Raw genomic sequence first — 14,722 nt, 5'->3', positions numbered from 1 at the left:
CAGTTGAACTAAAAAACCTAATTTTATCATGATTCAATTATCCCTCATTTATTTTTCTTGAGAGTACATAGTGCAGTCTTCATTGATTCCAAGACTATAATTTTATACAAATTCATTTTTTGGGTCCATAAAAATCATTTGCCTGCGGGCGCCAATACCCCCTTTCCATTTTTATTTTCAAAATATAGCACTAGTTTATTTTTGTGGACACAATTTTTAAACTTTATTATCCCCTTGCAACTTAAAAAATATAATTTTATCATGAGGAAGTTATCCTTCATTCATTTTTCATGAGAATATATTGTGCAGTCTTCATTTTGTATTCAGAGAATTTATATTTTTTCCACATTTTTTTTTTGATCCTTAAAAACCATTTGCCTGCGGGCGCCAATACCCCCTTTCAATTTTTATATTCAGAATATAGCTCTAGTTTATTTTTGTGGACACAATTTTTAAACTTTATTAGCCACTTGCAACTAGAAAATATAATAATATCATTATTCAATTATCCTTCATATTTTATTTCACTAATTTTTCTTGAGAATACATTGTGCAGTCTTCATTGTGTATTCAGAGAATTTAATTTTCTCCAAATTTCTTTTTTGATCCTTAAAAACCATTTGCCTGCGGCCGCCAAAACCACTTTTCCATTTTTATTTTCAAAATTTAGCTCTAGTTTATTTTTTTGGTCATAATATTCAAACTCTTTTAACCATGCTCAACAAAAAAATCTAATTTTATCATGATTCAATTATCCTTAATTTATTTTTCCATTTTTATTTTCAAAATATAGAACTAGTTTATTTTTGTGGACACAATTTTTAAACTTTATTAACCCCTTGCAACTTAAAAAATATAAATTTATCATGAGTTAGTTATAATATTATAATCTATATTGATAATACATAATTAATCATTTTTTTCAAGTTTAGGGGCATTAGTTTCTTTTAAAAATTGAACCCATTTTTTATTTGATGAGGTAGTTTCAAAAGTATTATCTGATGCATACTTTACCAAAAATAACTTTAATTATCTCATTACTTCAAACAACAAAGTTTCTTCTATTTTAATTAATAATGTGTCTGCTACCTTTATAATTTCATGTAGGTATATTTTTATTTTCGTAATTTTTTGTACTAAGTGATAAACAACGGAATAACTGTAATTCATTATTTTCCAAAGGAAACCACTTATCCAAATAGGTATTACATTGATCATAAAACATTTCAGCCTCGTCTAAAAAAGGTGAGGTCGTATTAAAAGGTGTTTTTTATTATTATTATTATTTTGAGCTCCTATTATTGCAGAACGAACTGTAGCACCATAAAACTTTTCTTTTTTCTTTCAATTAAATCATTTCTTAACTTTTCCATTATATTATATAGATCAACAATTAAAGATTGATTTGATTCAAGTTTCATTATTATAAAATTGAATATATGACCGATATTTGCTAAAAATCCCAAATCAGCTGGTTAAAAAATCAGACAATATTTTTGATGTGTTTTCTTGAGATAAAAAGTACGATTTAATCGGTTCAAAATTTTTTATCAATCTTTCGACAGCTAGTATTAAACTTAGCCACCTAGTTGGAACATGCCTTAAAAGTTCACACCACTCCGTGTCTAACCAATGGAAAAAAGACTTAAGGGAGGTTGTTTTATTTGTAGAATTACTGAACTCGTTATAAGATTTTATGATAATTATTTCTAAATCAAACTTCAGTACTTTACAAGCATATTTCCCCATATTGTGTAAGATATGACAAGGGCACCCAATTCCCAAGATGTTCGAATTTTTTTTTGTAATTCAACAAGACGTAGGTACACTTTGGTTTTTACCAAAATTAACTGGTGCATTATCTGCACAGTATCCAGTAACGTTTTCAATATTTAATTTATGTTTTGTTATATTCTCCAAAATAGAACTAGCAATAGAAGTTGATTTTTCACATTCTAGTGAATAAAATAAAAGAAGCTTTGCACATTCATCTACATCTTTTTTTAAATACCGAACTAAAAATGGAAATGTTTTAATATTTCCTTTATTTGAGGCGTCAGTTGCTATAGAAAATGGTCGATTATTTTTAAGATCGTCTTAAACTTGTTCTATACTATATGGTGCTAAAACATTACTAAAAATGTTGGTGGCCTTTTTTCTACAACATCGACATTTTGGAGTTAATTTTAAATCAGGAAATAATGAATGAAATAATGTTCCAGCACATTCGGCCGAGTTATAACTATGTGCGTGTTTAACAGTATGGTAAATGAAAGCGGTTTCAGCAGCAGATACTTGATATTCTTCCGTGGATAATGGAATGTATGAAGGTATGGTAGAAATACGTTTTGATTGATTTTTTACAAATTGAAAGTGTTTTATTGTTTTTTCATGTTTTTTAAAATCATTTTCACCTCCATGCGATATGGAGATATTACAACGACAAAATTTACAATATGGGCTTGGTATTCATTTTGGGCAGACATTATCCATGCATAATTTTTAAGCCAAGTATTATTAAATTTCACTAACCTTTTAAATTTTTCCTTAGGCGGTGACATATTTTTATTTACATCGTTGTCATCACAGCTAGATTCAGACATTTTTTCACCTATAGGTTTTACACTTATACCTTATACGGCTAGATACTGACGATACGCGTCAAAAGACGGTTAGTGACTAGGTATACTAACAGTAATGCATAGTTTTCTAGTAAGTTTATAATTATCTATAATTAATAACTCGGCGATTACTTTTAATAAATTCAACTATTTGTAAAAAAATAAAGTCTTGAATTATGAAAACGTCGTAAAGATAGTACCTATAATACACGCGTAGACACTGCGCGCAGTACTTCTGTAGTTATGACGTTATATAGACTGCACGAGCATCGATTTTACAAAAATAAGTTACTGATTATTGATATTTTATCTTAGTTATGAAAGATAGTGACTCGCTACAATACCTATGACAATCGGTTTGGGTACATTCTACATATTATACAACAAGTCAGCAACCTTTATAATATTATGGTAGTTGCCAATTGCCATCACGTGATGATGTATTTACGACAAAACATTATATTACTTATATTATATAAGTTATTATTATAGGTTTTAATAATTTTCGATTTGTATAACATTAAGATTGTTTATTAATTTATTATATTAAACTTTTTTTTGGTCTAAAAGTGAATAGGCATTCGGCCGAAAAGGGAAGGGTACGTTTTTGGTCGAAAACGGCCATGCCCATTAGATTATAATATTATAATAATTGTAGGTAATATATTTTATCATATCATGTTTAAAGTAATACATTTTAATTTATTATAGGCATTAGTAATATACTATAGAGTTACAATAAGTATATTATTATAGGTACTATCTACTATCTAATTACAAAATTATAAATTTTGAGATTTTGATAAATTTTGTCAAAATGTAAACTTTAAATACTCATAAAAGAAATCATACCTACATGAATCTTCGAAATATTTATCAACTGCTAATATATAAAAACTTATAAGGAACCTTGCATACAATTTTAAAGCTTTTTGTTTCATCGAATACAATTTTATTGACATTTATAGAATAAAACATAAAAAAATTTTATAAACCTAATAAATTAGGTTAGGTATACTGGTACTGTAAATAACTCTAAACGAAAAATGTTGTTTTCCTCAGATATTTTTTATCGTTTACTATCAACACATTCAACACGGTTCTGGCGGCTCTGTTTAGAAGTTAATAGAGTTAAGACACTAAATAATTAGTACCTATATTATTATATTTTAACATTTTATATATTTATATTTTATTGCAGTATAATTTAATTAATGTTATAATTGTTTTTTTAATACTTTCTTTAAGCCTGTTCTTGTGTTGGAGGGTGTAGCTTTTATTTTTATGTTTATAATACTAAGTTGTTTTGATATTATTCTAAATCTATTATCTATATAACATCGCAAAAAAGAAATTTATAACATTAAAAGAAAAAAAATATATATTATATTATGTATAAAACTTCGATATACTTATTAACTAAAGATAAATGTAACAATTGATTAGATGGAAAAAATAATAATTGATTATTAGAAAATTCAAGCATTCCTTAACGGAAAATTAACGATAAAGCAATAAAATGTTATTTTAGTAAATTAATTTACGCTGAAAAAAAATTTGACGCGTCATACAATAAGAATACGACTTTCTTTGACATTAGACATAACGTAAGTATCTCTAGATTTTCTTAATGTTATTAACAATGACGATCTTAGCTGAAGATATCTCACTATTCTTCAAAGAAGGAAATAAGTCAAAATAAGTAGGAACGAAAACAAGATTTTTCTGAATTAAATATATAATGTTTGTTTTCTATATTTATTATTTTGTTATCAAGTGCATTTTGTGTTTAAGTATCATTATATTATATGGATATCTTGATGGTAAATTAATTCAAATTCTCTCAGCGTGAAATTGTACCAAAATAACAAGACACGTAGCACCAGCAGCAATAGCCTGCATAACAAATAATTAAATTTTCTAAAAAACATTATTTAATATTAGTATATATTATAAATTATAATGTTCACAGTATTAAATTTTAGTTTTTATTCAGTGTTTTCCAACGTATAAAATAATATATTAAAATTACTATTGTTTTAAGATTATAATTTAAAACCCAGAAATATTTAGTGGTATTTTGAACAAGTCACTTACCGATTTTATTACTTGTGTATTCAACGTGAAGAAATCATACGCATTAAATTCTGTTGTAGAACTACATATTTGATTTATGAACAACTGTAACTGAAATAAAAACATTGAAATATGAAAATGTAAATAATATTTCTAAAATCCTAAAAATATATTTTTACTAATAATAAGTTAAAGGTTAGGTTAGACCTTGTAATAATATTTGGTTATTCTGGATCAATAATTTTCCAAGACGCGTTTGTCTTCGTTTACACTCGCCATCATATAGGGTATGAATTTATATTCAGTTTATTAAAAATGTATAATATTACAATCAATTATAGTAACATTATTCAACAATAAATGACATAGGTGATAGAAGACTCAGAACCATGACATGAAAATATGAAATACATGAAAAGGAGACTATACACTATTTGGCAATAAAACTTCAAGTACGATCAATATAATAAGTATTTATGTGTAGTTTGACTACAGCTGGGTAAGTTTCGTGAAATTTTGAATAAATTGAAATTAATTTCATTAAGATTTTTAAATATTTTAATGACAAATACATAAATTTATACTATTATTGATAATTTTATCGTGATGAGCTTTTATTATCTACCTACTTATTATAACTCCAACAATTACGAAAATCGAAAATATCAAAATTCAGTATGTAGGTACACGTTTCAAATTGTTATTCACATGATACGAAACATAGCTTTTCCAATATCAACATTGTATTAGTTTACTAATTAGTTCTAAACACTTTTTTAATAAAAACTTTAATTATAATTCTATACATTTGACATAGGTAGTAATATATTTAACCATACAAAAAAAATAATTTTAGATTCTGTTTTGATTTATAATTCAGATTCAGGTAAACCAAAAAATATTATGAATTATATTAATTGTATAACAAATATTTTAAAAATCATAATTCAAAAATCCTGAGTGGAGACACCACGTGTCAAAATATTTTTAATAATTTAGGCTTATTAATATATATATAAGCGAACGTCTCTGAGCTGTATGATGTATATGTAAGATACCTAATAGTATAAAAAAGATACAAACGAATATTGTGGAATAAATTATTTTATTTTATTCTTTCTTACTAACTTACATGTGTTGCGAACTTGCGATACTATATATTATACCTAGTATGAAGTCATATAATTACCTCTTCTTTGGTACTACTATCCATAATTCCGCTAGTGGTATCCGTGATAAGCGATTTCGCTTCTAGTGCCTGCACATAATATCATAAAGGTATTAAGATTAAAGATATTACAATACAACTATATCATACAAACATGTAACCAACTTACAAGGTGTTACACTGTTTTTACATAATTATATGGATAGAAAGGTTAAAATTGCAGTACCTGTTTTGCCGTAAAGTGCGCCATCAATATGATCAATAACAGCCTCAGCGTGTATTGCAGTAGCCAACTATAGACCAGCAGTCGCGACCGAGAGCTATAGAACATTTCGTAATAGATATCGAACAGAGCCATGAGCCACAGATAGAATACCGACAGTCCCATGTGCACGCCGAACATGTTGTTGAGCGCGTCCGTCGACTGCCGGATCAGCCAGTGTTTGATCCTGAGCAACTCGACCGTGTTGGCCGTCGGATGGCTCATGAACCGCGGACGGTAAAAGTTTTTGTCGAACACGGCGGTCGACGATGGCGAGCCCTCGGAGGACATAAACGGGTACTCGGAGCGGTTGACGTTTGCGTCCTTCAGCCTCTTCAGATCGCTGTTGATGCCACTAAACTTGGTGTAGACCTTGAAACATTGCACGACAAACTGCGTCTCGATGCAGCACATGCTCAGATTCTGTATATACATGAACAGCTGGTAGACGAACAGCGACGCGTCCACGTTGGGCTCGTAGTGGCACAAGTAGTACATGCAGATCACGTTGGTGGGCACGATGACGGCCAGGCACGTGGCGACCACGACCAGCGAAAACGCCCTGTGCCGGCGGAGTTCCGTGGACGACGGTGGCGAGTACGCCTCGAACGCGCTGATGGTCGCCCGGTACCTGGACATGTTGGGCTCGCATTTGTACACGACGGCGATCCGGGAGAAGAACACGGCGGTCGACAACGTCCTGTCGTACACGACCGTCAGCGTAAACGAGAATGTGGCGCACCAGTGGTCCACTTTGCACAAGACCTGCGACGCGTTCGTGAAATTGTACACGCACATGGCGATCAGCAGTGCGGAGTACGCGTTTTGAAACTTGTTGTGTGACAGGTCGACGGTGAACACTCCACACAGGCTCCAAAACGCCCGGATAAGCCACATAGCGCGTATAGAACGCAGAGTATCTATGACCTATATACCTAATATATTTTAGTATCATAATTATAATATTATTATATCATATCTACTCACGGCAACTACAACATACTTAGAAGCGTTTGCTGCTGCCCCTGCACGACTGTAATATTTATGTTATCCATAATAAACTATTTTGTTTACCTATTATAAATTATTAGTGACTACCCCGTCATGATTATGGCATGGTCAGTAATGTAAACAGCGAGAGTGCGAGACATCTAATTCGGTATGCCTATATATCCACCTATGGCATAGGTATATTATTATATTTTCGTTTTTAACCGCCTTCGAAACACTCGAATGTTTATATAAACACGCATTGCATATATTACGAATACTTCAAGTTTGTCGACAATTAAATTGAAAAGTATATTATAACAATTTTTATTCTGCACTTGAGAAAAAAATAACTTTTTTTCCTCATTATAAGAAGTGATCATACAAATATGATATACATAGAACAACGTGTACTAATGACGTGATAATATACAAATACATAAGTATAAGTGTGTATAATTATTCTAACTACATATTTATTACCCCTTTTATGTATACATTTAATTATCATTTATGTATTATTATATGATGTTTATAGTAAATCGTAAATTTTCATGTTGAGAAATTGGAATGAATGAAAAGTGAAACGCTTTGAGGGGTGGGTACAATGAGAGTGGAGAGTAGAAATATCGATTGAACCATCTATAGATTTCACGCATCAACCCAACAGCGGTGAGTATATATATATATTTATATATATATATATATATAGTATATATATAGTACCTATATATTATGTTTCAGTATTCGTTACTTTCACGAAAACGTTTGTAAAGCATTAGTGCATTACAAATCGCTATAATAGTACCTATAAGATGTGTTTTCATTTTTAATTATTAATTCGGTAATACATAAATAAAACAGAGAATAGAGGTCACACTAATTAATGCCATGAACTTAAATTTTTGAACAGACTAAGATTATGATATGATCGAATTGAATGTTTTCATATTTAGGTATACTTAAGAAATTATGAAAAGATAATAATTTAAAGAACACGAGTTTCAATATTATTTTTGTAATCGCGATTTATCATAAAATAAAAGGCTAATTGAAATTAACTAAACTTTAGCTTTTTAACTCGTTTATGCCTAGGCTTGCCTCCTAGTAATCCTATTACCTTACCTAACCTAACCAAGCTATTCGGCTGAATATAAAATAATTTTAGAAGTTACAGATGTTTTCTTACCAACTTGCTCTATTTTAAGTTTAATCATGAAAGATGAAACAGCATACTAGTCTGTAGAACGATCGTTCAGTAGTATTGTAGCTTGCACCATTTTATACAAGTACTTATAATTCTAAAGTAATTTTTATAAATATCCGTAGAATCAAATACCTTAAGGTTAATTCTAAATTCTAATAAAATAATATTCTAAGTTATAGTAATAAATATATATTGCCCAAAAATTATAATCTATATTTTTAATAAAATCGTGCTCGTTTGCATAAATTAAATGCGTATATTGAAACATTTCAAACACTTAATTGAGTGGGTATGTAATATGTTGATAAATTTAATTTTTTCCAGAGTGAAATTGCACTAAAATAACTAGATATGTGGCACCAGCAGCTATAGCCTACATAAAAAACAAACAAATCATTTAAAAACATATATTACTCGTTTTAATTATAAATTAAAATTAAGTATACTTACTGAAGTGATTAAACGGGTATTCAAAGTGAATAAATCACAAGCAGTGAATTCAATAGAACGACTAGATATTTGATTGTAGAATAGTTGAAGCTATCATTAATACAAATTAACAACGAAAATAAAATATATTATATATTAATGTTATTATAAGGATATTCACCTCTTCTTGTGTACTAGTATCCAAATACCTATTGTTTATATCAGTTATTAATGTTTTTGCATTCACCGCCTAGAATAAAATAATTCATTCATAAATTATGCGTAGGTAATGGTGATTGACTAACAAAATAAATAGGCAAGAGTTTCAATATTGATGTAAGTACATAGGCGCAACTAGGGAGAGCTTAAGAAGGATTTAGTCAAGCTCCAAATATTTCCATAGCCTTGCTTCCCAACGAATTGAAGCATTTTTTGTATGGTAATTTTACTAATATTATAATCTAACCCACTATAGGTAGTTGTAGCACAATAACGTTATTTAATAAGAATTAATCAAATTAATTTTCATCGTACTGCGTTTATAATTTAGTTAAATTTATGTTTTTTTTCCTTCATAATTTGACACACGAATCACATAAATATTGAACGTGTAGGTTTCCCGAGAAACGGAAATCTGACGAGATTGATATTATCTTTGGTTTTTATCCTATTCAAATCGTCGTTATTGTAATAATGTAGACCACGAAACACTGCAGATTGGTGAAATTGTTTTTATCAAGTAGGTACATTCTGAAATTTTGTAACCAGAAAAAATGCATTACCAATAGGGGCCCGTCGGGGTGTTCGTAGTACATGTTGAACAGTATAACGAAGTTCCTTTGGCAGCAACAGCGATATGGTCACGAGAGATAACAATTTGTACTGAGTAACGTATAACCTACTAAATGTCTGACTAAATACTCGGACTCACTTGTTTGCTCGTAGCATAAGCCACATAAATTATGGTTAAGAATCTCATTCCATAAAATACATTCCAAAAGATAGCTCGTATTAGTTCGTCTTGTTCTCTCTGACCATTAGTACCAATAACGTATCCAAACATAGAAAAATACAGATTGAATAATATTTTTAAAAAACATGCTGAAATGCATCCCAAAAGATGTAACTGATACGTAGAGTTTAATTGGCACACCATGTTGCAAAATTGTCCATAACAGTATCTAAAAAAAAAGAAATATTTTATTTGGTGGTCAATCGATTTCTGTAAGAATCAAAATCAAGAATCCAGATAAAAATAAGTAATACTTTGCTAATGTAATTAGTGCAGTTTGGTGAAGCTAATATACCTAGCAATTTTAAAACTGTTACTTTATAGTCGGTTATACAAAATGTTAAATGATATGTAGTTAATACCTAGCTAAATAACGGAGCAATGAAGTTCTATCTCCTACGACACGAATTTACACAAGTATCCCGTTGGTGATTTTTGAAATTAAAACAAAATTATTAATTTTTTTAATTATTCTTTATCCTTCTCTGCTCCATTTGAGGTATATTTTTGTTTAGGACATTACCATAACACTATCGGACAATTCGGATCTATACATATATATTCGTTATTTATATGATATTTAAATAATACCTATACTCGTACACTAATATGCGTCAAACTAGTTTAATTATTTTTAACTAAATGGCCAAAAAATTATAATATTATATTATCAATGATAAAAGTATTCAATATTAAAACAACTATATAATTTTTATTTATTATTATAAGCTGTCGTAGAGTAGATACTAGTCATCTTCCGCTTTCCGCGGGGAAACATAGGTAGGTAGTATAGCCAGTAGGTATAATTAGTTTCCTGAAAACAGATAATATTATGTAGTTGAAAATACGGCAGGAATCTACACAGTAAATAGATAGTTAAGTACCAGATAATACCACAAGGCACAATCAGACAAGTTACGACCTAACTTGCTCTAGGTTTTTCAGCGCCCAGCGCAAGCATTATTTCGGCGCCCTATACACTTTTTTTAATCATCTAAACTAGTAACCACGCCTCCCCCAAGTTGATTTTGGTGCCCCTCTGCCGACTCACACGTCAATAGTTTCTAAAGTTGTCCTGACTGGAACAAACTTTTTATATTTTTTCCCCTTTAGATTTTTAAAATGTTATCTTTTTCACTAGGTATAAAGTTCAAATAATTAACATTTACTAAAATGTTAAGTTGACAACATAATATAAGTAATTTAGGTACGTAACCTTAATCCGGAATTTATTGAGCTTATTATTACCATATAGTTGTGAACGGCCACTATGTCTGTAACCAGTGCTAGATGGGAAAGTTCCGCGGGGCAGTAATTAATTTAGACCAATATAATTTTAATCGATATTTAAAATATTATACATATTGCTATTTATAGCCATGAATAAAAACAATGAGACAATTAATAAATACATAACACAATAAAATATCATACACACTTAATACTAATTCAAAATACTTAATTTTTTAAAATTTTAACGTGTACTCTGCGGCTCTGCGCACATTCTACAATGAATTGTAATTAAATTTTAATGTGTAATAAAAGTGACAATCATAAACCGGTATCGTGATGAAATACATGGACGGAATTATTCACAATAGTTTAATTACTTGAATAGTATAGGTATAAAATGTTTGGGGAAATTAAGATAGGCCCTAAAGATGACAAGGCCCCCTAAGCTCCTGGGTCCCTGAGCACTGCCTCACTTTACCTTAGGATAGCTACAACTACGTCACTGTCTGTAACACTATATCTAAAGACAGGTAAACTTGTAAGCACCACCTCAGTCCCTAAAATATGCAAATTTTCGCACTACACACATAGTTCCAAATCAGTCAAATCTAAATTATACATAGTACCTTTTAATTAATAATAATATGTATTTACAATAAATAATTTTATTTAAATAAAGTAGAATCTCTATTTAACAAATTTAAAGGTTCTTGGAAAAATTTGTGAAATAGAATTTTTATTGAAAAAAAATTGTTTTTTTTTTTATATACAACTCATTTTAAGCGTACAAAATGCATGAAAATAATAATACAAAATATCAGTAAATAAATAAAAATAAATTTAAATTACCTATATATTAAGTATGTAAATTATAGTTTTTTTTTTATTCTTTGTGGTCGAAGAACTTTCTGATATCCTGTATTATTTTAAAATTGTATATAATATTATTATACAGGTTTAATGTGAATAACACACTTTCAAATTTCGTACTACAAATTGAATCTTTCGAACTACACACAATTTTAGGGACTGCACCACCTATAGGTGTACTGTGGGTAAGTATTAGAGTTAACATTTTACAAACATACCAAAATAGAAGGGTAGGTAGGTCGTAGGTGCCTATTGAGTACTATTTATTGGTTATTACTTATTAGGCATATATTTACTAAGTACAATACTACAATGTACTAACGACTTACCTATACATTTCGATAGAATCGCATATGTTGTGGCCATATGATAGTTCACTCAAAAACGATTGGCAAGATTTTCTTTCTACCAAAGCACTGTAATAAAAATTTTATTTTTAACTGTTCTTAATTATTACGAAGCATAATTGCACAGTCAATTCAATACCTAGCAAGTCTTGAATAGTTACTAAGTTACTATTCACTTTTTCGGGCCTACTGTTACTGTCATTTTATGATATAATAAATTATCAGATATACCTACCTAGTTGAATAACCACACTTTTCCTGGGAATTTTGATGAATACAAAACACGAATAAAAGTTAGGTATTTTCTTAATTAATATTTATCGAGAGGCGATAATCTACCAATGGTTTACCTATAATTTTAAAGGCGAATGGAAGGTACTTCTTTTTACAAGGTACAAACTTACAGCACACAAATTCATAAGAAATAATCCCTTGTCGATGATACTTAATCAAAACAATAAAATTGAAGGAACAAATGCAGTTTAGTTCCCACGCGATTTTTTTTCCCAAAATGTGTTTTAGAGCTCTGAATACAAAAGTCTAATTAAAAAATTCTCGCAAATCATTATTTTAGAAGTTAATATAGTTATATACAGTGGCGTGGTGAACGACGTTTACCTAATGCAATTTCTTAGCCGTAGAACAAACATTCAAAATTTGTATACAGAAAATTATACCTTTATGTATAAATAATTTGCTTAGGGTTTGAAAGATGTTCGCCACGCCACTGGTTATATATTATTTTTAAAGTTTACGATTATACGTATTTACGCATGCATGCGCGAAACGCTGTATACTTTGCTTTCCTGGGTTTTCGTATTGGATTGTCGTCTCTTATTAATAATGTTATTTTATCTAATTAAAATATTATTAACGATAGTTTTTGAAATTTTGTAAAGAAAGTAACTTAGAGTATGAAAAACAGTTGATCCCTTCGCCTACTGGCTCCGGTCACCCAAACCCCCTAAAATAACCAACCTCTGAGGGATGGGCGGTACTTAATAATCATTTAATTTAAAATAATATTATATTATTGTTATGGAAATTAGATTATAATACACCATTAAAATGTCATTACGCGAAGTGACCAACGCAAAGCAAAGTACCTATACAGTGTTTCACTCATACATGCGGAAATACGTAAAATCGTAAACTTTGAAAAGATATAACTTCCAAAATAATGATTTGTAAGAACTTTTGAATTAGACTTTTGTATTGAGTGCTTTAAAACACACATTTTGGAGAAATCCCGAGGGAACTAAAATGCATTTAAACCAAATTAAAAAATATAAAATATATTAATTATTGCTTTATTATAGGTATGAACACTAACCCACGTTTGAAATTCCATATGGATGCAAATGTCTCGAGCTGGTTGTTAATGACTCTAAAACGGTAGTGTAGCATGCAGGCACAACGAATAAACTGCATATCTGTGCTAAGACAGGCCATATTATTAAATGCAAGTATGATACACCATATAATACCAGCCTTGCTGTTTACGGCTGACACGGTAAATATATAAAAAATATTCACTGGAACACCAATCAGGGCAAAATATCATAACAGATACGTGTCAATAGTTTGTAGGAATGTCTTGCTGGCAGTGGAAACATGTGTCTTGATGGTGACATCCATAAGTCTATCCGTGTTGTGCAAAACAGTAATAAATTCACTAAACCTGCGGTGGAGAAATGTGAGTGCGACCAATCTGCTACAAATACTAGACAAGGATATCATAATTGGATTAAGAATTTTCATGACAGTAGCCATTTCGCTGATTTCTTCTTCATCGATTACTGATTCTATTGCATTGATGGGTTGTTGTACATTTAATGCCACTGTAAACATCGAGTGTTGATATGCGTAAGGCATGATTGTATGTAACACATAAAACGGCGCCAATATTCCATGCACGACAGATACAATAAGTAAAACAACTGAATACACATAATCAAATGTAGACATTAAACAAATAGGACCACTTATCTGGTTCCCTGGTACCATTTTTAGTGGCATAACACCAAATATACGAGAGATTATATTGATTTTACGGAAGGATTGATAAACAGTTGAAGATGACATACTTAATAGTCACTACTAATCTTCTTTGGTACAAGTTCAAGCCCTGTGTTACTATACTAGTTAACAAACAATAACGGAGATGCAACTATAACATGGACATAAAAATTATGCACTTTTATAAAGATTTAACTAACCTCAACTTTCACTCTTTTGACAAAGAAAATTAATACCTTTGTATATATTTTAAATTGGTAAGGTTGGCACGCAATACTTGTCATAATAAACAGGTCAATAGTAATGACCAAATAAAAACGAATGACATCAGCAAATATATTAAGGATGAAAAGGAAATAAGTTTTGAATAAGAAGCAAAATAGGAATTAATTTAAAATAGCATAAATAAAAATATATACTATATAGTATAATACACTTAATATGAATAAATATCATAATGGAGTATGCTTACAAGAAAATAAACAATA

The 14,722-nt window shown here is 29.8% G+C and overlaps 2 protein-coding genes across 2 annotated transcripts; both read right to left on the bottom strand.

Moving 5' to 3' along the window:
• Positions 1-4,170: 4,170 nt before the first annotated feature.
• LOC107165309 (uncharacterized) lies at positions 4,171-7,168 on the bottom strand. Its single transcript, XM_015513486.2, has 4 exons — positions 6,092-7,168; positions 5,887-5,955; positions 4,719-4,808; positions 4,171-4,517 (listed from the first exon to the last, which is right to left on the bottom strand). The coding sequence occupies exons 1-4, from the start codon at positions 7,022-7,024 to the stop codon at positions 4,455-4,457; spliced, it is 1,155 nt and encodes a 384-aa protein (XP_015368972.2). The 5' UTR covers positions 7,025-7,168; the 3' UTR covers positions 4,171-4,454.
• Positions 7,169-8,505: 1,337 nt separating this feature from the next.
• Positions 8,506-13,776, bottom strand: LOC107165305 (gustatory receptor for sugar taste 43a-like). Its single transcript, XM_015513483.2, has 6 exons — positions 13,549-13,776; positions 12,198-12,284; positions 9,685-9,934; positions 8,935-9,003; positions 8,775-8,864; positions 8,506-8,697 (listed from the first exon to the last, which is right to left on the bottom strand). Exons 1-6 carry the CDS (start codon positions 13,665-13,667, stop codon positions 8,635-8,637), a joined length of 678 nt encoding a protein of 225 aa, XP_015368969.2. The 5' UTR covers positions 13,668-13,776; the 3' UTR covers positions 8,506-8,634.
• Positions 13,777-14,722: the final 946 nt, after the last annotated feature.

This window comes from Diuraphis noxia, unplaced genomic scaffold (genome assembly GCF_037042655.1).
Source record: "Diuraphis noxia isolate RWA-SAM2 unplaced genomic scaffold, SU_Dnox_SAM2 contig0005, whole genome shotgun sequence".
Taxonomy (NCBI): Eukaryota; Metazoa; Arthropoda; class Insecta; order Hemiptera; family Aphididae; genus Diuraphis; species Diuraphis noxia.
The sequence above is the reverse complement of the archived record's forward strand: the minus strand, read 5'-3'. Positions and strand labels throughout refer to the sequence as shown.

What these genes read in the sequence shown, in the direction of transcription:
- LOC107165309 (XM_015513486.2), bottom strand. Translation starts at nt 7,024, where the DNA reads ATGTGGCTTATCCGGGCGTTTTGGAGCCTGTGTGGAGTGTTCACCGTC. An exon ending in ATAGTAGTACCAAAGAAGAG is followed by an intron (nt 4,809 to 5,886) that starts GTAATTATATGA and finishes TTTTTATTTCAG; the next exon opens with TTACAGTTGTTCATAAATCA. An exon ending in ATACACAAGTAATAAAATCG is followed by an intron (nt 4,518 to 4,718) that starts GTAAGTGACTTG and finishes TTTGTTATGCAG; the next exon opens with GCTATTGCTGCTGGTGCTAC.
- LOC107165305 (XM_015513483.2), bottom strand. Translation starts at nt 13,667, where the DNA reads ATGGCCTGTCTTAGCACAGATATGCAGTTTATTCGTTGTGCCTGCATG. An exon ending in GATTCTATCGAAATGTATAG is followed by an intron (nt 9,935 to 12,197) that starts GTAAGTCGTTAG and finishes CTTTTTTTTTAG; the next exon opens with ATACTGTTATGGACAATTTT. An exon ending in CTTATGCTACGAGCAAACAA is followed by an intron (nt 9,004 to 9,684) that starts GTGAGTCCGAGT and finishes ATTTTATTCTAG; the next exon opens with GCGGTGAATGCAAAAACATT.